The sequence below is a fragment of the Sorex fumeus genome, unplaced genomic scaffold, assembly GCF_029834395.1.
Source record: "Sorex fumeus unplaced genomic scaffold, SorFum_2.1 ptg000123l, whole genome shotgun sequence".
Classification (NCBI taxonomy): domain Eukaryota; kingdom Metazoa; phylum Chordata; class Mammalia; order Eulipotyphla; family Soricidae; genus Sorex; species Sorex fumeus.
Window position 1 is genome coordinate 3905105 of NW_026606180.1, and position 24622 is coordinate 3929726.

Consider the following 24622-nt stretch of genomic DNA (forward strand, 5'->3'; position numbering starts at 1 on the left):
CTTCCATTAATGAAAATTTGGATCCTGAAAAAAAGCTTAATCAGACCCTTCGTACATTTTACCATCTCCAAAGCCCCTATTAATAGTTAAATATTAAATAGTTAAGAAATAGTTAAGAAATAGTTAAATTTTATTTCTTCTTCAAAAATATCTCCTGAAAGAATTCTCCCTCTTACATACTATGTACATTGTATATCTCAGAGGTCATCACTTTCATTATATATAAGCAGAACAAGAAGCATTTTAATACACAACATGAAAATATTCAAATTACCGCTTCATATGATTCTGTAAAGTTCACTACATCTTCCTGGAAAACTTCGACAGACTCAAGTAGATCATTCTTGAACTTCGGCTGCAGCTGAACCAGTTCATCTTGCACAGAAACCTAGAATTAAACACATTAACACCACCCCCCACACACAAGCTAAACATGAGAGTGCAAAAAAAGTATTTTAATAAAATCTTTAGTTCTATCCCAGTTCATACCCAGAGGTATGTCTTGTACCAACAAGGATGCCTTTACGAAGCTGTTGGTAAAGTAAAAAACAAAAAAAAAGACCCATCTAAAACCCAAATGCACCAACAGAACGAGATGCCCATTATTCTATCTAATGACTCAAGAAACTGCAGGTTCTCTAACTGCAGGTCAGGAAGGGCTTTCTGGCAGACCCAGCTCAGGTCATCAATAGCACTGTAGCACTGTCCTCCCATTGTTCATTAATTTGCTCGAGCAGGCACCAGTAACATCTCACAACAAATTTTGAGACTTGTTATTACTGTTTTTGGCATATCGAACATGTCACGGATAGCTTGCCAGGCTTTGCCACGTGGGCAAGATACTCTCAGTAGCTTGATGGGGTCTCCGAGGGGCAGAGGAATCGAACCCGGGTTGGCCGCGTGCAAGGCAAATGCCCTATCCGCTGTGCTATTGTTCCAACCCAGGTCATCAGTACAATTCAAAAATAGGTAACACACGCATTTTTAAAAGCAAAGGATTTAAATTCAGAAGTATCCAAAGAAAACATACAAATTTCCCAAAAGTACATTAAAAGATACTCAATATCTCACTGGCCATTAAAAATTGTGGTGGTGTCACAGAAGTTATATTGTATGACCTATATTAAATGTCCAGAAAAGGCAAATCTATGTAGACATCTATGTAGACAGAAAGCAGATTAGTAGTTTTCAGGGACTAGGGTGAGAAGCAGTGATGGCTATTGGATAGACTCCCTTCCTTCCTCCCACCCTCCCTGCCTGCCTCCTTGCCTGCCTCCCTGCCTTCCTGCTTACCTTCTCTCCTTCCCTCCTTCCCTCCTTCCTTCCTTTTTTTGAATCACTGTGAGATAGACCCTTACAAAGCCGTTCATGATTTACTTTCAGTCATACAGTGTTCTATCACCCATCTCTCTACCAGTTTCCTCAGTTTCCCTTCCAACACCCCCACCCCACCCCTCACCCTACCTCTATGGCAGGTGCCCTCCCTCCCTCCTTTGTTTCTTCCCTCCCTTGCTCCCTCTTTCTTTCTCTCTCACTTTTTCTCTCTCTCTCTCCTTTCTCCCTCTCTCTTTCTCTTTCTCTCTCTCACTTTTTCCCTCCCTCCTTTCTTTTCTCTTTTTGGTCATTGTGGATTTCAATAAAAATACTGAAAGATTATCAGGGTACCCCTATACCTACTTTTACCACTCAATTCTTGTCCAACATGATCATATCAGGCTATTATTGTCATACTGATCCCTTCTCTTACCTAAGTGGCTTCTTTTTAAAATCATGGAAATGTTTTCAAACTGTCTGGTGATTATTTTTCAATTCTGTGCACATACTTAAAAATCACTTAATTACAAAGTTTTAAATAGTAAATTTATGTTATGTTTCATCAGTTATCAAAAATAACATACACCAACTTTTAATAAGAATTAAATTTGCACTTACAGCTTTGCTCTGCAACTTGTTGAAAGAATACCTCAAGGTATCAACTGCTTCTGACTCTTCTTTGGTTACTTCAACTTCAAATCTGTTTAAAATGGCATAGGCTTCCTGAAGAGTTGGGGTAGAGTTGAGAAACATTACAAGGAAATCAATTGCTAAATAATTGATAAATGATATTGCTACATAATAATTTCTAGGCTTCTAGAAACATTCCTATATCTTGGGAGACAGCATACTCTCTAAAAGTGGTTCCCAAAATTAAATATGCATGAAAAACACACCTAGACCCTCACTGGCACCATGTATTTATTCTAGGTCCTTGGGACTGAAATCTACATTTAAGAAAAAAAGTAATTCTGATGGAGGCATGGTGATCACATTGAGATACTACTATCCTAGAAAATAACCCTAGATTCATTTATCTGCCTCTCACTTCTTGATTTTATAACAGTACTATACAAAGAAGTACTATACACTTCTTGATTTTGTACCAGTACAATTTATCCATATTTTATTAAAACATAGGTTGCTATCTATAGGAATGGAAAGAAATAATAATGTAGTCAATACTCCAAGGAAAGAAATATGATTGATCAAACTGATGGGCAAAAGATTTTACAAAAAGATATTATACTAAAAAAATTACGCTTCAGGAAAGTCTTGAGAAATGAAGTGGTCAGCACGCAAAAGTTCCAAACATCAATACTTTAAGAAGTAGGAAAGATAAAGCTCATGAGCTATTAATGAGTACAAATTCTAAATGGGTCCCCAAGAAACAATGTTCATGAGAACTAATCCATAGAATTGAGCACAGACTGTAGAAATAGTAGAGTGGGAATAGCACTTACTGTGCATGAAACCAACCAGGCTCAATACTGGTCCTCAGATTGTCCTCCAAGCCCCACCAGGAGTGACCACTCTGAATAGAGCCAGGAGTAAGCCCTGAACACTGCAAGTTTGACCCAAAAATAATTTTTTAAAAACTGAACTTGGCACATGGAAGGATGAATGAGTTGAGGAGGAAGTCCTGGACAGTGGTGGGGGGAAGAGGACACTTTGGTGGAGAGGATAGCGTTGAAATGTTGTATGCATCACACCCAATCTATTAAATAGCATTGTAAATCATGGTGCTGCAAATAACATAACAATTCTTTAAAAGGAAAAGTATGCTCAGTCTTGAATATTGGATACTAAGAAGGAATAGGGTATTACCAATTTCCTAGGTATTGCAGGCAATAGAGGATGGATTATCTACAGTTAGTTTAAGAAAAACTAATCAAATGACTTAGGAATCTGATAATTTTCTGATTTCTTAAATGATAGTTTTAGCAACAAGAGCTAGAAATTTTTTATGTGTGTGTGGGAGCAGGGGTTGGGTATTGTACCATACCCAGTTGTGCAAAGGGCTTATTCTTGACTCTGTGCTCAAAGGTTACTCCTAGCAGTGTGCAGGGGACCATGTATGGTGCTAGGGATCGGACCTGGACAGGAAGCATGCAAGGCAAGCTCCTTATCTGCTGTACCATCTCACCACTCCATGAGTCAGAAACACTAAATAATTGCCATAAAAAAGTTGTGGTAGACAGAAAAATGGACTATCCAATATTGTTCACATTCTAATCTGAACATGTGTATATATTTTCTCAAAGAGCAAAGAGACTTTGCAGTTTTGATTAAGTTTAAGAACTTGAGATCATTGGAGAACTTGCCTATCATCTTAAGACAGATGTGAGCATACGTAACTCTTCTCTATAACTCTTCTTTGCAACTCTACATATATCACTCTTCTCTTCTTCTGTAAAATGTGTATGTTTAAGAAAAAATGATACTGCCTAAACCTAAATATTATTTGCTGTCTAATATTTGTTGTTTATTACTGTTCATCACTGTAGTTGTCAACAGTTGCCTAAAGACTTCAACATCTCTAAGGAGAACTAGGCAGACTGTATCATGAAAAAAAAAATGTTAGTGAAGTCTCTTCTTTATTGTTTCTATTTTTAAAAAGAGCATTTAAAATAAGAAATAAATTATAATTTCTTACTTCAACTGGTCCCAAAGTCATATCCATTTGAATTTCATTATCGCGGATACTTGACAAGGCTTCCATCGCAAATCTCACATCATCTAAATCACGAATAGGTCTAGATAATTTTTTTAAGTACTCATTGATAAATATTATCATGTCCATCATCTTCTTTTTGTATTCTTCATTCAAATATCGACAAAGTAACATCTTCCATGCCTTAGCTTCAATTGATAAAGCCAATTTCATTGGCTCTAATTAAGACAAGAAAAAGTCAAAATAGAATATAATTTACATTCTAAAACTATTCATCTACCTTATATGTATCTGAATATCTATAATGACACTGTCCAACTGAATAGTCATAAGCCACATTGACTGCTGAGCATTTGAAAGACAGACAGTGTGAATTCAATATATTGCAAAGTTAGTAGGCATTGGAGACTTCATTCCCCTGCCCATGGAATATGCAACATAAAAACACTAAAGCCTTGAAAATATTTGCAAATTAGTTCAAATGCCCAAGGCGAACCTTGTTATGTTTAGAAGACTTAATTAATTTCCCCAATTTCTTTCAGAGAACCCAACACAACCAAGGGCAATCTATTCTTTTGTTTGTGAAACCCTGCTCTAGTTTTCTTGTTACTCTACTCAGTCTCTGGGCTGGAGCGATAGCACAGCGGGTAGGGCGTTCGCCTTACAAGCGGCCAACATGGCCGACCCGAGTTCGATTCCTCCGCCCCTCTCGGAGAGCCCGGCAAGCTACCGAGAGTATTCGATATGCCAGACACAGTAACAACAAAGTCTCCAATGGAGACGTTACTGGGCCCGCTCGAGCAAATCGACGATCAACAGGAGGGCCTTTACTTTTTACTACTCGGTCTCATCGACAGAGTTAAAGAGTAATATAACTTTTGCCCTGAGCCTGTCCCAGTTCGAGTCTGATCCCTTACATATCCATAAGACTCTTTTCTTGAGACTTTGGAATGAGAATGAGATAAAGTCAGGTGTAAAGGGAAGCAAAAGGAAGTCATACTCAGATTAAATAAGAAATGAAAAGTAGAGAAACGGGTTTTCTTAGCTTCTTATACTGTCTCTGGATCTGTTCCTTTCCTTAGACCCAGTTGCATCTTGAATTCTGGGACATGTTTCCCCTATGTAGCTCAAATAGGTTTGCTATTTTTTGTAAATAATACAGTCCTACCTAGTCAACTCTATTTTTGAATCCTTTCCATTATTTTTTTCTCTTCTTACCTCATCTAGGTGTATCAGTACTGTCAAAATTGAGATATAATAGATCCCCTTCCAACTTCCAAAAGAGGCTGTGAGGCACTGACCCATATACATATTTCTTGGGTTCTTTATTCCTTATACTCAGTCCCCAAACATTCAGACTGCCTTTTATTTTCTTTATAACTATTTTTCCTGTTCCATGTCTTTCAAATTTCCTTTGGTAGTAAAAATTATAGTACTAATCACTATGAAAACAAATAGAAAACTATTTGGTAGTTTCCAAAACCCCAAAGTATTTTTTTTTAAGTTTTGCCCTAGTGTATAGTTTTATTTCTAGCTAAATAATCCCTTTGAATATCTGCGATTCTTTTACAAGTAAAATTCCTTCTTGATATATTTATAATAGTACTTAATATATATTGACCATCAAATATTAGCCAATAACTAACTGAATATCTCATAAAAAATAGTTCTTGAGGTGGGTACTATCATTATCACCAACGGAAGCGATGGAAGCTAAAGAGATCAAGTAAACTTGGTAATCAAATTTGAGAGCTATGATTAAATTGACTCCTTGAAAATACCTCTAAAATCTACTTAAGGTAGATAATTGATAAAAAATAGATCACTCGTGTATCTTTACAATAAAATCTTCTCACAAACTTAGAACAAGATAAGCCGTAGGCAATAAGTCACCACAGCTAGTTTTAAAATTAAAATATAAACTAAAAACATCAGTTCACATACTTTTGAAATTCTATTTGTATTGGCCACTCCCTTCTGAATGGCAGCCAGTCAGGAGAGACTCACTCAGTAAGCTTGTCTCTAAGTGTCAATTGATCAACATGGTCTCACATGAGTAAGCATCTTTCTGTTGATGGTGTTAACCAGATTTTCACTCACAATCCTTGTGTGCCACGTTGCCCAGACACACTGTAAGAGATCAGTTTTCTGTTCTACTGGGAGTAACTGCTGAGCATAGCTTTCGTTCACTAGAGTAAGCAATAAAATCAGCTTGCTCATTGTATTTCTACTATTAAGTGGTTGCCTTATCATCCCTTCATACTCTAACCCGAAGTGAATAGACTTCTCAATAAACCTCAGACTTATGTTTTTTCCATGTAAACAATCCCACTAATTGGATTGACAATGAATGGACAATTGTGTATTAAGTATATTATGCCACCTTGGAATTATAATGAATATGTATATTAATATGAATTTTTTACACAAGAATAAAATTGGTGGTCCAGAAATATTTAGTATATTGGTTCAAGGTTTCTTATAGCTAGATGACAAATTTCATATGAAAATACTTTACATAATATTTTAAAAAATACCTGTATGCAATTCAAGTGGTCCTACAACAATAATAGGCTTCAACTCTTCAATCTCTTGTTCAAAAGTAGCATAGTGTAGAATTTCTGATCGAATTTCAGTCAGAGAGGGGTTGTTAGCCAAAAACTCCTGTGGTAAGTACAGAAATAAACTAATTTCTTTGTTTATTCCATTTAGTTATTTTTTTCATGCTTTTTGATTGGTTAGGTTTTATTTGAGCCATACCTTGTGGGAGTGAGGTTTTACTCCTAGTTCTTTCTGTGCTCTCACGGATCTAGTGGAGCTCGTGGGGCTTTGGGAACCATATAGGGTGTCATGTATACACCTACCTGCTGTACTATCTCTCTGAACCAAGAAATGTTTTCTTTTCTCTTTCATGGAATTTTAAACTTAGAATTCAACATTAGAAAACTCCATTTGCTTACATAGTTTTAAATTTGTATGTGGCATCAGGCCTATAGCTCAGCAAAGAACAGGGATGAACTCGCTGCACTGAAAACTGAGGTTCTGAAGAGAACTTCACCCATCAACTAACGTGAGTGGGTGTTAGAACTTGTTTCCTTGAGTCTCTCGTCAAAAAGACAGTAGAGTCTATATAAGGGTGGCGGCGCCATGGAATACCCAGCCTTTAAACAGTTTCTGTAACATGATCAGTACCAGGTAGTTGATGTGATGTTAAAGTAAAATCAATCTGAGCTGCATTGCAAACTATGTCAGAGAATCCATGTGAGAATGACCCAAGGTACAGGGTACTAGGTGCTGAGAGATTCTTGACCTCTGCTCCGAGAACCTATCATTGTCACTGACATTTTTTTGGTCCTCCCACAATAAATCAGACATGAAAGTTAAAACCCAAATTGCATCACAGATGAGAACAACCCACCTTCACTTTCACTTCCCGGTCCTCTGTCCAGAGTGTCTTGTACTTTTGAAAGTCCTGCAAGGCCTCTTGAGCCGCCTTTCTTAGGGAGTTCACAGAGGAAGAAAGGAGGAGAACCAACTTGGAAATATCCTTGTGCTCTGCTACACCCGGGTAAAAATTCTTCAGTTTCCTTGCAGGAATAATTTCTTCAAATGATTCTGAAAGAATTTTTAGATTATTTTATACTATAGATAACTTCTATAATCAACTTGCTGGGCTCCCCGAGAGACGTAAATGGGTAGGAAGCTGCCTGGAGTGTGGCGGTGGTTGGGCAGTGGAGGTTGGCTGCCCGGGGCTGGGTCCCTTGGGGTGGGGAGGGCTCTCACCCACCCCACAGCCTGGCGCAGAGTCCAATTTCTGTGATAAAAATTTTATTTTAAATTTATTATTATTTCATTTTAAGGCCACATTTAGCTGTGCTCAGGGCTTCTCCTGAGCTCTGTGATTAGATATCACTCCTTGGGATGTATGAGGTGCCAGAGATCGATCCTGGGCCAGCTGCATGCAAGGCAAGCACTTTAATGACTGTTCTGTCTCTCCAGCCCGATTTTAGTTTTTTAATTGAGATATCAGAGTTACAATAGTATCAAAGTCATTATTTTATAACTTTAGAATATTCTCTCGGTCCCTCCACCACTATTTCAAATTTCTTCCACAATTTTCCCATTGTTCCACCCCCTTCTCTGCCTGTTCTATGGATCATGTCTCAGATTTGTTTCTATTAGGGACTGTTACGTCCCTTTTTAATTCTTTATCCCTCCATATGAGGGAGATCTTTCTCTTTCTGACTCATTCCAGTCAGCATCACATCCTCCAATTCATGCAAATTGCAGGAAACTGCAGAATGTTATCATTTCTCATAGCTAAATGGTTTTTTTTTATTCTGTTTTGCTTTGTTTTGTTTCATTTCGTTTGTACCACACCTGGAAGTCCTAGGGGCTACTCCCAGTGATACTCAGGAGATGGTGCAATGCCAGGAATTGAACCCAGGCCTATTGCATGCATGCAAAACATGGATTCCAGCCCTTCAAGCCATCTTACTGGCCCCAGAGGCCCCAAGATTGAGAGAATCTACAGACTCTCTCTCTAATTAAGAAATTTTCTCTTGCTATGCTCACCTGTGCTTACTAAACTTTTGAGTATGCAGATTTTGAGGGGTTTTTTTATTGTGGATAAACTGCTATATCAAAGAGAAAATAAAAAAGACACCAATTAAAATGTCTGATTTTTAAAAAAGGTCATCCAAAGAAAAGGCCAAAAGAGGTGAAATCTCCACTCTAAGAGTGGTTAAGGGAAAGGCACCACATTTATTACCCTAACGACCATAAGCCAGTTATTTAATCTTTACAGAAAAACATAGAGAAACAATATATGTTCATCTTCAGCTCAGCATCTCTTATAGAGAAATCATGCAGTCACCAGGCACCACAGAAATATCTCTTGCTCAAACCTGACTGTGTCTGCCTCAATAAACATTCTTCAGTTGCCTACATCAAGTAGAGCCCACACAGATTCTTCGGTATGTCCCAATTGGTGCTTTATTTCTCAAAAAATAATTTGGTAAAAATAAAATTAAAGCATGAGATTACGTGAAATTCCAAAATTTCCAGATTCTCTTTACAAAATGACTAATGTAGTATTAGAGGCCCCAACTTCCTGTCTGGTAACACAGGGCTGAGGCTGAGGGGAGTCTAATGGGACAATCTGGTTGAATCTGCCACAGTCTTTTTTAAAAATTTTTTTTTACATTTTTAATCGCTGTAATTACAGAGTAGCAAAGTGTTCGTTATTAATTTCGGCATACAATGTTCCATTACCAGTCCCTTCACCAATGTCCGCTTCCACCATCAATGTCCCCAGTTTCTCTCCTATTCCCCAGCCTGCTTTCAGAACAAGAACTTTCCTCTCCACCATGTCCTAATGTTCCCTTCCCTAATCCCCACCACCACCCCCATTACAAATTGGCAAACTTCCCACTCAAAAACAATTCTCCCAGTTTTTTTTATACCTCACATATGAAAGAGATCATTCTATGCCCATCCCTCTACATATGACTAACTTCACTCAACTTGATACTCTCCAGATTCATCCACTTAGCAGCAAATTGCATGAATTTATATTTTTTGTTTGGGGGCCACACCTGCTGGTGCTCAGGGAATACTCCTGTCTATGAAATCAGGGATCATTCCAAGTGGGCTTGGGTAACCTAATGGGGCACGGGGGATCAAACCTGGTCAGCCCCATGCAAGGTAAACACCCTACCTGCTGTGCTATAGCTTGGTCCTCTGAATTTAACTTTTCTTACTGCCAAACATTGTGTATATGTATCATCATTTCTTTATCTAGTCTTGTTTTTTGAGCATCTAGACTGTTATAGATTTTTGCTATTGAGAATAGTGCTAAATGAACACTATTTGTCTTTTCTGGATTGTGCTTTTGACCCCTTGAGGAGTAGAATTCCTAGGTTCTATTGAAGTTCAGTTGCTAGTTTTTTGAGCAATGACCATGTTGACAGTATCAATCAATATTCACACCAATAGGGAACAAGGACCCATTTTCCTCCACACCCTCCCCAAGACTGTTTGTTGATATTCTTTGTGATAAGTTATAGGGTCTCTAATGTGAAGTGGAATCTCATTATTATTTTGATTTGTATGTCCATGATGTTTAGTGATACAGAAAATCTTTTCATATGCCTTTTGTCCATTTGTATTTCTTCTTTGAGAAAGTATGTGTTCATCTCTTCTCATTTTTGAATGTGGTTAGATTTGTTTTTCTTGTAGGGTTTTGCCAGTCCTTTATATATCTTGGATATTAAGTCTTTGTCGGATGAATGGTGGGTAAAAACATTTTCCCAGTTTGTGAGTTGTCTTTGTTTTCTGATCATCATTCTCAAAGGAATCCTTTGAGATGCAGAAGCTCCTTAATCTAATGTAACCTTGTTTGTTTATCACTGCATCCACATGCTTGGTCAGTGGCATTTCATCCTTAAAGATATCTCCAGCTTTAATGTCATGGAGAGTTCTGCCTGTATTTTCCTGTGTGAAAATATTAATGGATTCCATTCTGATATCAAGATCCTTAATCCATTTTGACTTGACTTTTGTGCACGTCATTGGAAAGAGTTATTAGTTCAGGTTTTTTCTTACAGTAAGCTCTCATGGACTCTTTTTTTTTTTAATGAATCACTGTGAGATACAGTTACTTACAAACTTTAATGATTGTTTTCAGCCATACAATGATCGAGTACCCATCCCTCCACCAGTGCCAATTCTCCACCACCAATGTTCCCAGTATCCCTCCCCCCACCCACCCTACTTCCCACCCCCTGCCTCCGTGGCAGGCACATTTCCTCTTACACTCTTTTTGGGTTTTATGGTTTGCAATACAGGTACTAAGCAGCCATCATGTTTGGTCTATAGTGTACTTTCAGCACGATCTCCCTTTCTGAGCAAGTCCTCCAAGAATCATTTACTTAGTGGCCCTTCTCTATCCCAGCTACCTTTTCCCCAATGTGAGACTGGCTTCCAAGCCATGGAGCAATACTCCTAACCCTTATCTCTACTATCCTTGGGTGTTTATCTGCTATTATGTTACATTATATTACACAAATGAGTGTAGTCCTTCAATGTCTGTCCCTCTCTTTCTGACTCATTTCACTTAGCATTATACTCTCCATGTCCATCCACTTACATGCAAATTTCATGATTTTATTTTTCTAACAGCTGCATAGTATTCCATTGTATAGATATACTAAAATTTCTTTAATCTGCCATTTGTTCTTGGGCACTTGGGTTTTTTCCTCAGATTCTGGCTATTGTAAATAGTGTTGCAATAAATATGCAAGTGCAGATGTCATTTCTACTGTACTTTTTTTGCATCTCCGGGATATATTACCAGAAAAGTGATATTGCTCAGTCAAATGAAAGCTCAATTTCCAGTTTTTTTGAGAAACGTCCATATCAGTCAGCATTCCCACCAGCAGTGAAGGAGAGTTCCTTTCTCCCACATCCAAGTCAACGCTGGTTGCTTTTGTTCTTTTGGATGTGTGAAGTCTCTGTGGTGTAAGATGATATCTCATTGTTGCTTTGATTTTCATCTCCCTAATGATTAGTGATGTAGAGCATTTTTACATGTGTCTTTTGGCCATTTGGATTTCTTTTTGAGAAAGTTTTTGTTTACAAGGAAATGGAAACACAATCCCTGCTCATGGATTGGGATAATTAACATTGTCAAAATGGCAATACTCCCCAAAGCATTATACAGATTCAATGCGGTCCCTATAAAGATACCCATGACATTTTTCAATCAATGAATAAATTGATCAAACACTCCTGAAATTCATATGGAACAACAAGCCCCCACGAATAACTAATGCAATTCTGGGGAAAAAAAGATAAGAGACATCACCTTCCCCAACCTAAAACTGTACTACAAAGTGGTGATAATTAAAACAGCATGGTATTGGAACATTCAGGGCACCCTGGAGGGGGGCGGGTGAGACCTCTCCCCACCCCAAGGGACCTAGCCCCGATAGCTGAAAACCTCCAGTACTCAGCCGTCGTCATGATCACGGTTACTCTCCACACACTGAGCTGAGCCTCATCTAGAAGTGAACGTATTTCTGGACTTTGCGGCTTCATTTGAAGTTGCACGAAAACTCATACCTCACACCACCCATACTCCAAGAGTACTGCACCATACTTGCTGGGGTTTAAAGTAGGAGGCAACCCACTTTAGGGGGAAATATATATATATACATATATAAATATGGCTCAACCTTTAACAATATCTTAGTGATCTCTTATAGAAGGGCGTAATGGCTCCTGGGTGAAATACAACAATCCACACTCACTTCCCTATGGAAACTCTTTTTGAGCATTTTCAGCGGTTTTTCATAACAAACAAAACAAAACAAATTATTTCGTTTCTACTATGGGGCAGGGGTTGGGGTTTGGAATGGAAACATCCAAAATATGGTGGTGAGAAGGTGTAATGGTAGTGGGATTGGTGTTCAAATATTAAATGCAACAAAATATTGTGAAGTACTTTATAAAATAAAAAAAAACATTTTTTAAAGCATGGTATTGGAACAAAGACAGATCGCAGACCAATAGAATAGGGTTGAATATCCTTACACTTAATCACTTAATCACTTAATCCCCATTATTCATCGATTTACTCGAGCAGGTGCCAGTAACGTCTCCATTCATCCCGGTTGCGTGCTAGCGTAGCCCAGTGGTATCTGTTCATTCTAGGAATATGCAGAGCCTCAAACCGATCATTCAGGGTCTTGACGAAGAAGTCTGACCATCTTGTAGGTGGGCGTCCACGTGATCTTTTGATGTCCTGTGGAATCCAATCAGTAATGGCGGTTGTCTGTAAACCTCATTATGTGTCCAGCCCATCTGATTTTTGATGTCTTTGCAAATGAGACAGCGTCCCTGATTCAGAACTCCGGATTCTATCTCTCATTTGAGTGAATCGTGATATTCCAAGCATAGCTCTTTCGATTCCTCTTTGAGAGACCCGAATAGCGTTCTCATCCTGTTTTCGTAGGGCCCAGGTCTCTGAGGCATACGTTAATGCAGGAAGAACAGTGGAATCAAAGAGATGTGCTCGTAGCTGGAGGTTCTTTGTCCTTTTAGTTATTTCTTCAATGTTCTTGAAGGCATTCCAAGCCGCTCTCTTCCTCCTGCACAACTCAGGTGCCAGGTCATTCATCATGTTGATTTCTCGACCTAGGTATATATAACTGTTGCATTCAGAGATGGTGGTTCTGTTGAGAGCGAATGGAGCGTCAGGAACAAGGCTGTTTCTCATAAACATTGTCTTCGTAAGATTCAGCTGTAGTCCGACCTTTCCACATTCACGGTCAAAGTCGTTCAGCATTTGTGCCGCTTGGCTGATGTTTGGTGTTATTAGAACGATGTCATCAGCAAAGCGGAGGTGGTGTAGTTGCCGACCATCTAGCTTCACTCCCATGCTTTCCCATTCCAGTCGTCACATGATGTTCTCGAGGGTGGCAGTGAAGAGTTTTGGTGAAATGGTATCACCCTGCCGAATCCCTCTCTTGATATGGATGATTACTTCTTTGTAGAATGATGAGATCTCATCCTTACACACATCCTCAAAATATGATCACCTAATCTCTGATAAACATAAAGTGGAGTGGGAAAAGCCTCTTTAACAAATTATACTGGCAAAACTGGACAGCTACATGCAAAAACATGGGCTCAGACTTCTACCTAGCACAGCGGGTAGGGCGTCTGCCTTGCACGCAGCCAACATGGCCGACCCAAGTTCGATTCCTCCACCCCTCTCGGAGAGCCCGGCAAGCTACCAAGAGTATTGGATATGCCAGACACAGTAACAAAAATTATATCAAAATGGATTAAAGATCTCAACATCAAACCAGAATCCATAAGGTACATTGAAGACAAGGTCGGCAAAACCCTCCACGACATTGAAGCTAAAGGTATCATCAAAGATGACACACCACTGACCAAGCAAGTGGAAACAGAGATAAATAAATGGGACTATCTTAAACTAAGAAGCTTCTGTACCTCAAAAGAAACAGTGACCACAATATAAAGATAGTCTACAGAATGGGAAAGGATTTTCACACAATACCCATTCGATAAGGGGTTGATATCAAGAATATACAAGGCACTGGTTGAACTCTACAAGAAGAAAACATCCAACCCCATCTCATGAACTCTTTAGTATTTAGTCAATACTAAACTAAATCAGGACCAGAGCATTAGTACAACAGATAAAGCACTTGCCTTGCATTCAGTCAATCCAGGTTCAATTCCTAGGACTTCATAACCTCTCCCAAGCCCCACCAGGCGTGATCCTTGAGTAGAGAGTAAGGAATAAGCCCCGAACATTGCCAGATGTGGCCCTAAAACTTTGTAGCACTGTAACATTGTAGCACTGTCCTCCCATTGTTCATCGATTTGCTCAAGTGGGCACCAGTAACGTCTCCATTGTGAGACTTCTTGTTACTGTTTTTGGCATATTGAATATGCCACAGGTAGCTTGCTAGGGTCTGCCATGTGGGCAGGATATTGCTAGTAGCTTGCTGGGCTCTCCGAGTGGGGCAGAGGAATCAAACCCGGCTCGGCAGCGTGCATGGCAAACGCCCTACCCACTGTGCTATCGCTCTGCCCCCGGCCCCCCCAAAAAATAAAAAATAAAGCAACAAAAAAATAAGAAAACAAATTCCCAGCTTATTAATTTTTGCCTCAGCAGCTCTACCCTTTTTATTTCATAGAAGTATTCCATCAAATTAACCTACCACGTTTTGCATTATCAATTCACTATTTGGGGCATCGAGACTTCTAGAAACTTGGAGTTCTTATAAATAACTAAATCTACAGTCATGTATGTAAATATAATTTCACTTTTCTTTTTTTAATTAATTTTTATTAGTGAGACACCATGAGGTACAGTTGTAGACTTACAAATTTTTGTGCTTGGGTTTCGATTATACAACGATCAAATACCCATCCCTCCACCAGTGCCCATTTTCCACCACCATGGATCCCAGTATCCCTCCCATCCCCATCCCCCACATCCCACCCTGCCTCTGTGGCAGGGCATTCCCTTTTTTTTTCTCTCTCCTTTTGGGTGTTGTGGTCTGCAAAAGAGGCATTTAGTGGCAAACATATTCAGTCCATAGTCTACTTTCAACATGTATCTCCCATCCTAGGAGGATCCTCCAAACCCCCTTTATTTGGTGCTCCCTTCTCTATCTGAGCTGCCCTTTCCCCTAGAATGTCCAGCTGTCCTCTAAGCCATGGAGTCCTCCTGGTACTGATCTCAGCTATTCTTGGGTATTAATCTCTTATTTTGTTACTTTATGTTCCCCAGATGAATGCAATCTTTTTATGTCTATCCCTCTCTTTCTGACCCATTTCACACTTAGCATGATACCTTCCATGTTGTACCACTTGTATATAAATTTCATGACTTCATCTTTTCTAACAGCTACATAGTACTCCATTGTGTAGATGTACCAAAGTTTCTTTAACCAGTCATCTGTTCTTGGGCACTCAGGTTTTTTTCCAGATTCTGGCTATTGTAAAGAGTGCTACAATGAACAAACAAGTGCAGATGTCATTTCGACTATACATTTTTGCCTCTCTGGGATATATTCCCAGGAGTGGTATTGCTGGGTCAAATGGGAGCTCAATTTCTAATTTTTTGAGAATAGTCCATACTGTTTTCCAAAAGGGCTGAACTAGTCGGCATTCCCACCAACAGTGAAGGAGTGTCCCTTTCTCGCCACATCCACACCAACACTGGTTGCTTTTGTTCTTTTGGATGTGGGCCAGTCTCTGAGGTGTGAGATGGTATCTCATTGTGGTTTTGATCTGCTTCTCCCTGATGATTAATGATGTAGAGCATTTTCTCATGTACCTTTTTGCCATTCGGATTTCTTCTTTGAGAAAGTTTCTGTTCATTTCATTGCTTCATTTTTTATGGGGTTGGATGTTTTCTTCTTGTGGAGTTCAACCAGTACTTTATATATCCTTGATATCAACCCCTTGTCAGATGTGTATTCAGTGAATATCCTTTCCCGTTCTGTAGACTGTCTTTGTATTTTGGTCACTGTTTCTTTTGAGGTGCAGAAGCTTCTTCGTTTAAGATAGTCCCATTTGTCTATCTTTGTTTTCACTTGCTCGGCCAGTGGGTGACATCTTTGAAGATACCATTAGCTTCAATGTCATGGAGGGTTTTGCCAACTTTTTCTTCAATGTACCTTATGGATTCCGGTCTGATGTTGAGGTCTTTAATCCATTTTGATCTTACTTTTGTACATTGTGTTAGGCAGAGTTCTGGGCCCATTTTTTGCATGTAGCCATCCAGTTTTGCCAATACAATTTGTTAAAGAGGCTTTCCTTACTCCACTTCACATTTCTTGCTCCTTTATCAAAGATTAGATGATCATATGATTGAGGGGAGATGTCAGTATATTTAACCCTGTTCCATTGGTCTGCAGCTCTGCCTTTGTTCCAGTACCATGCTGTTTTAATTATTACTGCTTTGTAGTAGAGTTTGAAGTTAGGGAGGTTGTTTCCTCCCATTTTCTTTTTTCTAAGAATTGCTTTAGCTATTCGTGGGGGCTTATTGTTCCATATGAATTTCAGGAGTGTTTGCTCCATTTCTTTGAAGAATGTCATGGGTATCCTGATAGGGATTGCATTGAATTTGTACAATTCTTTGGGAATTATTGCCATTTTGACAATGTTAATTCTCCCAACCCATGAGCAGGGGATATCTTTCCATTTTCTCATGTCCTCTTTTATTTCCTGAAGTAGCATTTTGTAGTTTTCTTTGTACAGGTCCTTTACTTCCTTAGTTAAGCTGCTTCCTAGTTACTTGATTTTCTGGTGCACAATTGTGAATGGGATTGTTTTTTTTTTTTCATGTCGCTTTCTTCTCTCTCACTGTTTGCGTATAGGAAAGCCATGGACTTTTGGGTATTGATTTTATAGCCTGCAACTTTGCTATACAAGTCTATTGTTTCTAGTAGTTTCTTGGTGGAGGTTATAGGGTTCTCTAAGTATAATATCATATCATCTATAATGTCACTTTTCTTAAATAAGTTCCTGGGGGTAAAACTGTTGGGTTAAATGGTAAAACTCAATTTTCTTAATGATACTTTGCTCATTAAGAAAATGGTAAAAGAGCCATAGAGATACTACAGTGGGTAAGATGATTGCCTTATTTAAGGTCAACCTGGGTTCAATCTTCAGCACTGAATATGTTCCCCTAACTTCTGCCAGGAAAAAATTGTTTATTTTTTTAGGAATATTTATTGAGGCCCAAGGATTTACAAAGTTGTTTATAATAGAGTTGTTTCAGGCACAGAATGTTGCAACACCGACTTCACCACCAGTTTCCTGTCCCTTTCCCTCCACCATTATCTCAAGGTTCCTTCCCACCTAATAGCCTGGTAGGCACATAACAAATTTATTTCATATTATTTGGTCCAATAAAACAGGAATGGCTAATAGAATTATCAGAAAATAAATCAATAAAAGTCAATTTATGATGATTAATTGCTATATGTTATTAACCTTTCTTAATCTAGGAGAGGACAAAAATATGCACTATCAGTGAGAGCCATACTCAATGCCACATGATGGGAAACTTCTCCTGTCCTTTAGAGGAACTCTTTAAAATGCCTCTTGTAAAGCTGGTTTCAAGGCTATGAATTCCCTAAGCTGTTGTCTTTCCTAATGCTCTCTATAGGTCCATCACAATTGACTGATAATATAGTTGGATAAGAGCATTATTGGTCAGATGTTCATTTTTTTTGAGCTTTCGTGCTATATTCTTCCCTATTCTTCTGTCTTGTAGAGTCTCATTTGATAGATTTGCTATACATCAAATGGGCTTTCCTTTGCATATAAGTTCTTTTTTAAAAAAAGCTTGCTGCATTCAATATTTTCTCTCTATCTAAAAATTTTGTCATGTTGAGCATAATGTGTCTTGAAGCTTTCCTGATTGGGTCTCTTTTCACTGGGACCCTTCAGACCTCTTAGATATCATTATTGTTTCTTCATAACATGTGCCTTCATTTTCTTCAGGGATTCCAATGGTTCTTATATTATTCCTCCTGAACTCACCCCATAGTTCTCTGGTATGTTGTTCATTTCTATTCACCATATGCTGTTTCCTAGCAATTTCCTCCTTTTCATCTTGGAGCATATCATTCTTTTACTCAGCTACAGATATTATGCTGACTTTTGACTTCTATTGACTCTTTAGTTTTATATATATATGTATATACATATATATAAAACCTACCATGTTGTTCATTTCTGTCATTTCTGGCTGAAGTCACTTTTTCATTTTGATTCTCTTACTTTCTTGTGCTTTTCTGATTACCTATGCTCTCGATTCTTTAAATTCACTGAACATCTCATTATAGTGTCACTAAAGACACTGAGAATTTACTGGTATTGTTTATGTCTTTGGTAATATTGTTTTCTCTCATTGAGTTTTGTGGGCTTAATGTGTTTCTCCCATTGATCTTCCCCTGTTCTTGCTGTGCTGAGGAGTGAGTCTTTGTAATTAAGCCCCCTAGAAAATGATGGAGCGATAGCACAGGGGTAGGGCATTTGCCTTGCATGCAGCCAGCCCGGCCAAGCCGGGTTCGATTCCTCTGCCCCTCTAGGAGAGATACCGAGAGTATCTTGCCCACACGGCAAAGCCTGGCAAGCTACCCGTGACGTATTCAAACGCAGTATATGCCAAACACAGTAACAACAAGTCTCAAAATGGAGACGTTACTGGGCCCGCTCGAGCAAATCGATGAATAATGGGAAGACAGTGCAGTGCTATAGGAAATGGTGAGGATTAAGCTAGAGATTGCTTTCATCTTCTCATGTCTCATACAAAGTCAACATCCTTACTGAATGACAGGAAAAGTAACTGTGAGAAGCATGTGATTTTTTCATAGATCTGGACTTCAGGAGCTGTGCCATAGATAGGCTCTTAATATAGTTCAGGTCAAGTGTGGAGACTTCTGGGACGCACACAGTAGAGAGGAGGTTCTGCATTCCATTCTGTAATGGGCACAGTAAAAGTAAGCATCATCTGGGATGGGGGAGCAGGATGTAGAAGGTCAGAAGAACAGAGCCAGGAGTAATCTCTTAGCACTGCCAGGTGTGACCCAAAAACAAAAAGAAAAGGGATAGAAAAGTAAAGCATAAACAGGCTTCAAGGTGTTGCTATTTTTACATTCCCACCAGCAGTATATCAAAGTTCCAGGTTTTTTGTCAGCAACTGGAAAGGCTGACTTTTTTATATGTCATTACCATACATGTCTTCTGATATTTCAGCATGGTTTTAATATGTATCTACCTACTAATGATATTAAGCATCTTACTATGTGTTTATTAGCTACTCATCTATCTTCTCTGTTGAGCTATCTAATGGTTTCAGTATTGAAGGGGAAGGGTCTTATTATTTATCTGTAAGAAATCTCGGGGCAGGGAGATAGTACCAAGGGTACCTGGTCTACCCAGTTTCGACCACGAGCATCCCATAAAGCCACCTGAGCCCTGGAAAAACTGATTCCTGAGTGAAGAGTCAGGAGTATATCCTGAGTGTTGTTGGGTGTGATCCAAAATAAGAATTCTTTATGTGTATTGAATATAGGTAAAAAGGTAAAGGCCCTCCCGTTGATCATCGATTTGCTCGAGCGGGCCCAGTAACGTCTCCATTGGAGACTTTGTTGTTACTGTGTTTGGCATATCGAATACATCACGGGGAGCTTGCCAGGCTCTGCCATGCGGGCGAGATACTCTCGGTAGCTTGCTGGGCTCTCAGGGAGGGGCGGAGGAATCGAACTCGGGTCAGCCATGTTGGCTGCGTGCAAGGCAAATGCCCTACCGCTGTGCTATCACTCTAGCCCATTGAATATAAGTTGCTTTTAATTTTTAATGATGTCTTTTTAAGAGCAAATACTTTTTATTTGGATAAAGTCAGTTTTTCTTTTTCTGTTATGGATTATGCTTTTGATTGATACCAGTCTATGAATTCTTGGTCTAAACCTATACCACAAAAAAATGTCATCTCTATTTTCTTCCCAAAATTTTATAGCACTTTAATATAATTTTTACTTTTATTTATGTTTTAAGTGTCCAAGTTTACATTTTTGAATATGTATATGTAATTATTTCAGTACTATTTGTTAGAAAGATAGTTCTTTATTCCCTTGGTTTGACTTGATAACTCTGCAGAGTTTTTCCTTCAATTTATCATGCTCTACTGACCTGTATGTCTCATACAAGAACAACAGCACACTGTTTTGATTACTGAGTTCTATAACATGTTTTTAAATGAAGCAATATAAAGTCTTCAGTTTTATTTTTCTGTTCAAAAATATTTCAGTTATTTTAGATCCCTTGAATTTCCCTCTTCCTTATTCAAATTTAAGGAACAACTTTTTAATTTCTAAAAAACAGCCCTCTGAGATTTTGATAGATTTCATTTAACATGATTACTTCTTTGTAGAATGGTGAGATCCTGGTAGTGAATCCGTAATACAGCTCATGGAGGATCTTGATTATTGAGTTTGAATGCCCTGATTGGCTAGGGCTTCAATGACCGCTTTAGGTCATTGATGTCAAGAGAGGGGTGCGGCAGGGTGATACCATTTCACTGAAACTCTTCAGTGCCACCCTCAAGATCATCATGCGACGACTGGAATGGGAAGGAATGGGAGTGAAGATAGATGGTCGGCAACTACACCACCTCCGCTTTGCTGATGACATTGTTTTAATAACACCAAACATTAGCCAAGCGGCACAAATGCCGGCCAACTTCGACCGTGAGTGTGGAAAGGTCGGACTACAGCTGAATCTTATGAAGACAATGTTTATGAGAAACAGCCTCGTTCCTGACGCCCCATTTGCTCTCAACAGAACGACCATCTCCAAATGCAACAGCTATGTGTACCTAGGTCGAGAAGTCAACATGACAAATGACCTGGCACCCGAGCTGCGCAGGAGGAAGAGAGCGGCTTGGAACGCCTTCAAGAGCGTCGAAGAAATAGCTAAGAGGACAAAAAACCTCCGGCTCTGGGCACATCTCTTTGATTCCACTGTTCTTCCTGCATTAACGTATGCCTCAGAGACCTGGGCCCTACGCAAACAGGATGAGAACACTATTCAGGTCTCCCAAAGAGGAATTGAAAGAGCTATGCTTGGAATATCACGTTTCACTCAAATGAGAGAAAGAATCCGGAGTTCCGACCTCCATCGACGATCAAGAATCAGGGACGCTGTCTCGTTCGCCAAGGTGTCAAAAATCAGATGGGCTGGTCACATAATGAGATTTAGAGACGACCACTGGACTAGAGCTGTTACTGACTGGATTCCATGGGATGTCAAAAGACCGCATGGCCGCCCACCTACCAAATGGTCAGACTTCTTCATCAAGATCATGAACAATCGGTTTTAGGCTCTTCGTGTTCCTAGAGCTAACAGACACCATTGGGCTACACTAGCATGCGACAGGGACAAATGGAGACATTACTGGAGCCCTCTGAAGCAAATCGACAATTAACAGGAAGTCAAGTGATCAAGTGATCATTGAACATATAGGTAATTTGAGGGAGAAATGACAGGTCAACAGTATTGAACATTTAAGTCTCTGAATATGATATATAGCCCCATGGTAGCACTGTAGCACTGTCCTCCCGTTGTTCATTGATTTGCTTGAGCGGCCCAGTAACGTCTCCATTGTGAAACTTTTTCTTACTGTGTTTGGCATGTCGAATACACCACGGGGAGCTTGCCAGGTTTTGCCATGCAGGAGAGATACTCTCATAGCTTGCTGGGCTCTCCGAGAGGGGCGGAGGAATCAAACCCGGATTGACTGGGCCGACCACGTGCAAGGGAAACGCTCTAACGCTGTGCTATAGCTCCAGCCCCATGGTATATCTCTCAATATTTTTTTTTATAGTTTCCAGTCCTAAACCTATAATATTGTTTTCAATGAAACTGTTTTCTTAATTTAATTTTTATGTTGTTCAGTGGCAGCATTTAGAAATATAACAGAAATTTTTACTATATTTGTGTTTGGTATTATTCCAAATAAATTTATAGAATTCATTAATTCTAATGGTCCTTTTGAGCATGTAAACATATTCCTGAGGATAATTTTACGTACAAGATTATGTCATGTTAATACAGTTTTAATTTTACTTTTCAATCTGTATAGGTTTAATTTCTTTTCCATATCTTAACCCACTGAAGAAAACTTCCAGTATAATGTTGGATAGATGTGAGAAAGCAAACATTCTTGACTTGTTCATGATTGCAAGGAGTAAATGAATAAGAGTCACTTTCTCCTCTCACACCAGCACTAGTTGTTCTTGTTCTTTTTGATGGGTGACAGACTCTGTGGAGTGAGATGAAATCTAATTGTTGTTTGATTTGCATCTCCCTGGTGATTAGTGATGTAGAGCATTTTTATGTGCCTTATGGCCAATTATATTTCTTCTTTAAGGAAGTTTCTGTTCATTTGTTCTTCCCAACTTTTTCTGAGGATGGATTTTTTTTCTACCCAGGCCTTGCATATCTTGGATATGAACCCATTATCAGATAGGTATTGGGTAAATAATTTTTCCAGTTCCATGAGCTGTCTTTGTATCTTGGTCACCAATTCTTATGGGGTGCAGAAGCTTCTTAGTTTAATGGAGTCCCATTTGTTTATCTTTGCTTCCACTCGATTGGGCAGTGGTGTTTCATCTTTGAAAATACCTTTAGCTTCAATGCCTATGTTTTAATACATGTACCTTATGGATTCAGGACAGATATAGAGGATTTTAATCCATTTTAATTGGACTTTTATGCACTGCATTAGAATGAGGTCTGAGTTCATATATTTTTGCATGTAGCTGTCTAGTTTTCCCAGCACCACTTGTTGAAGAAACTTTTCTTGCTCCTCTTGATATTTTTGTCCTTTATCAAAGAGTAAATGGCAATACATTTGAGGGTCTGTGTTAGGATTTTCAACTATATTCCATTGATCTGCGAATATGTCTTTATTTCAATACCATGCTTTTTTAATTACTACCCCTTTGTAATATAGTTTAAAGTTGGGGAAGGTTATGCCTCCCATCTTTTTTCCCCAAAGATTGCTTTAGCTATTCATGGAGTTTATTGTTCCATATAAATTTCAGCAAATTTTTAATCTATTTCTTTGGAATATGTCGTGTCAATCCTTATAGGGACTGTATTGAATCTATATAATGCTTTGAGGTATTCTGCCATTTTGACAATGCTAATCCTCCCACAGAAGACGTGTCTCCATTTCCTCATGTCCATTTTTATTTATTGAGGTAGTGTTTTATATTTTTTTCCAATAGGGCCTTCATCTCTGTAGTTAAGCTGATTCTGAGATAATTGATTTCCTGAAGCACAACTGTAAATGAAATTGTTTTATTTTATATCATTTTTTCTTTCATCATTTGCATATAGGAAATCTATGGACTTTTTATATTGATTTTATAAGCTGCCACTTTCCTATACAAACCTATTACTTCCAAGATATTTTAGTGCAGCCTTTAGGATTTTGTAAGTGTAATATCATATCATCTGAAAATACCGATAAATTTAATTTTCTCTTCTAATCTGGATGCCCTTGCTATCTTTTTCTTTCCTAAATGCTATAGCAAATATTTCCAGTGCTATATTGAACAGGAATGGCAAATATGAGCAAACTTTTCTTGTGCCTGATCTTAGAGGGAGGGCTTTTATGTTTTCCCCATTGAGAATAATTCTTGCTGTGGGCTTTGGTAAATAGCTTTGACAATACTGAAGAAAGTTCTTTAAACTTTCATTTAGTTGATAGTTTTATCATAAACAGGTACTGGATCTTGTCAAATTTTTTCTTTTCAGTTATTGATGTGATCATATGATTTTTAATCTTTTCTTTGATTTATATTGTTTATTATATCGATTGACTTGCAAATGTTAAACCATCCTTGCATTACCAGGATGAATCCTATTTGGCCATTGTGTATGATCTTTTTGATGAGTTGTTGGAGTCTATTTGCTAGAATTTTGTTGAGAATCTTTGCATCTGTGTTCAACAGGGATATCAGCCTGTAATTCTCTGTCTCCATCTCTCTCTCTCTTTCTCTCTCTTGTGGTATCTCCTTCTGCTATTGATATCAGGATGATATTTCCTCATAGAAACTATTTGTTCTCTTCAATTTCTTCAATTTCCTGGAAAAGCCTGAAGAGGCAGTAGATCCTGAAAAAATGAACTATGATTTACGAGGTTATTGATAGTTGAGTTTTAGGTAGGACACTGGTCCTACCACCAGTGTTAATATCCCCCCATCAGTGTTCCCATGTTTCCTCCCCACTCCAACACCATCTATTAACTTGACAGTAACATTACAAAGTTTCAGTGGTTGCAGCTTAGATCATGCTTTCAGTTTTGTTGAGTCTGTGTTTTGGATATATGGCTATAATAGTCACCCACATCACCTGTATAACTTAAGCACTGATGCCTCTTTACCCATTACTTCCAGTTCTTTTCACCCACATAACTCCTGGCTTGATTCCTCTCTTTCTCTGTCTTTTTCCTCTGTAAATACTGAGGTCAAGGGTGGCCTTGATATTCCCTTTTACTAAAGT

General features: G+C 38.7%; 1 protein-coding gene across 1 annotated transcript in view; it reads right to left on the bottom strand.

Annotated features, from left to right (window-relative positions):
• The window catches only part of DNAH8 (dynein axonemal heavy chain 8), a 438788-nt gene that overhangs the window by 245981 nt on the left and 168185 nt on the right, over positions 1-24622 (bottom strand). The window contains 5 exon segments of the mRNA XM_056137311.1: positions 275-388; positions 1933-2037; positions 3971-4206; positions 6526-6652; positions 7407-7603. Coding sequence (XP_055993286.1) covers positions 275-388; positions 1933-2037; positions 3971-4206; positions 6526-6652; positions 7407-7603 — 779 coding nt within the window.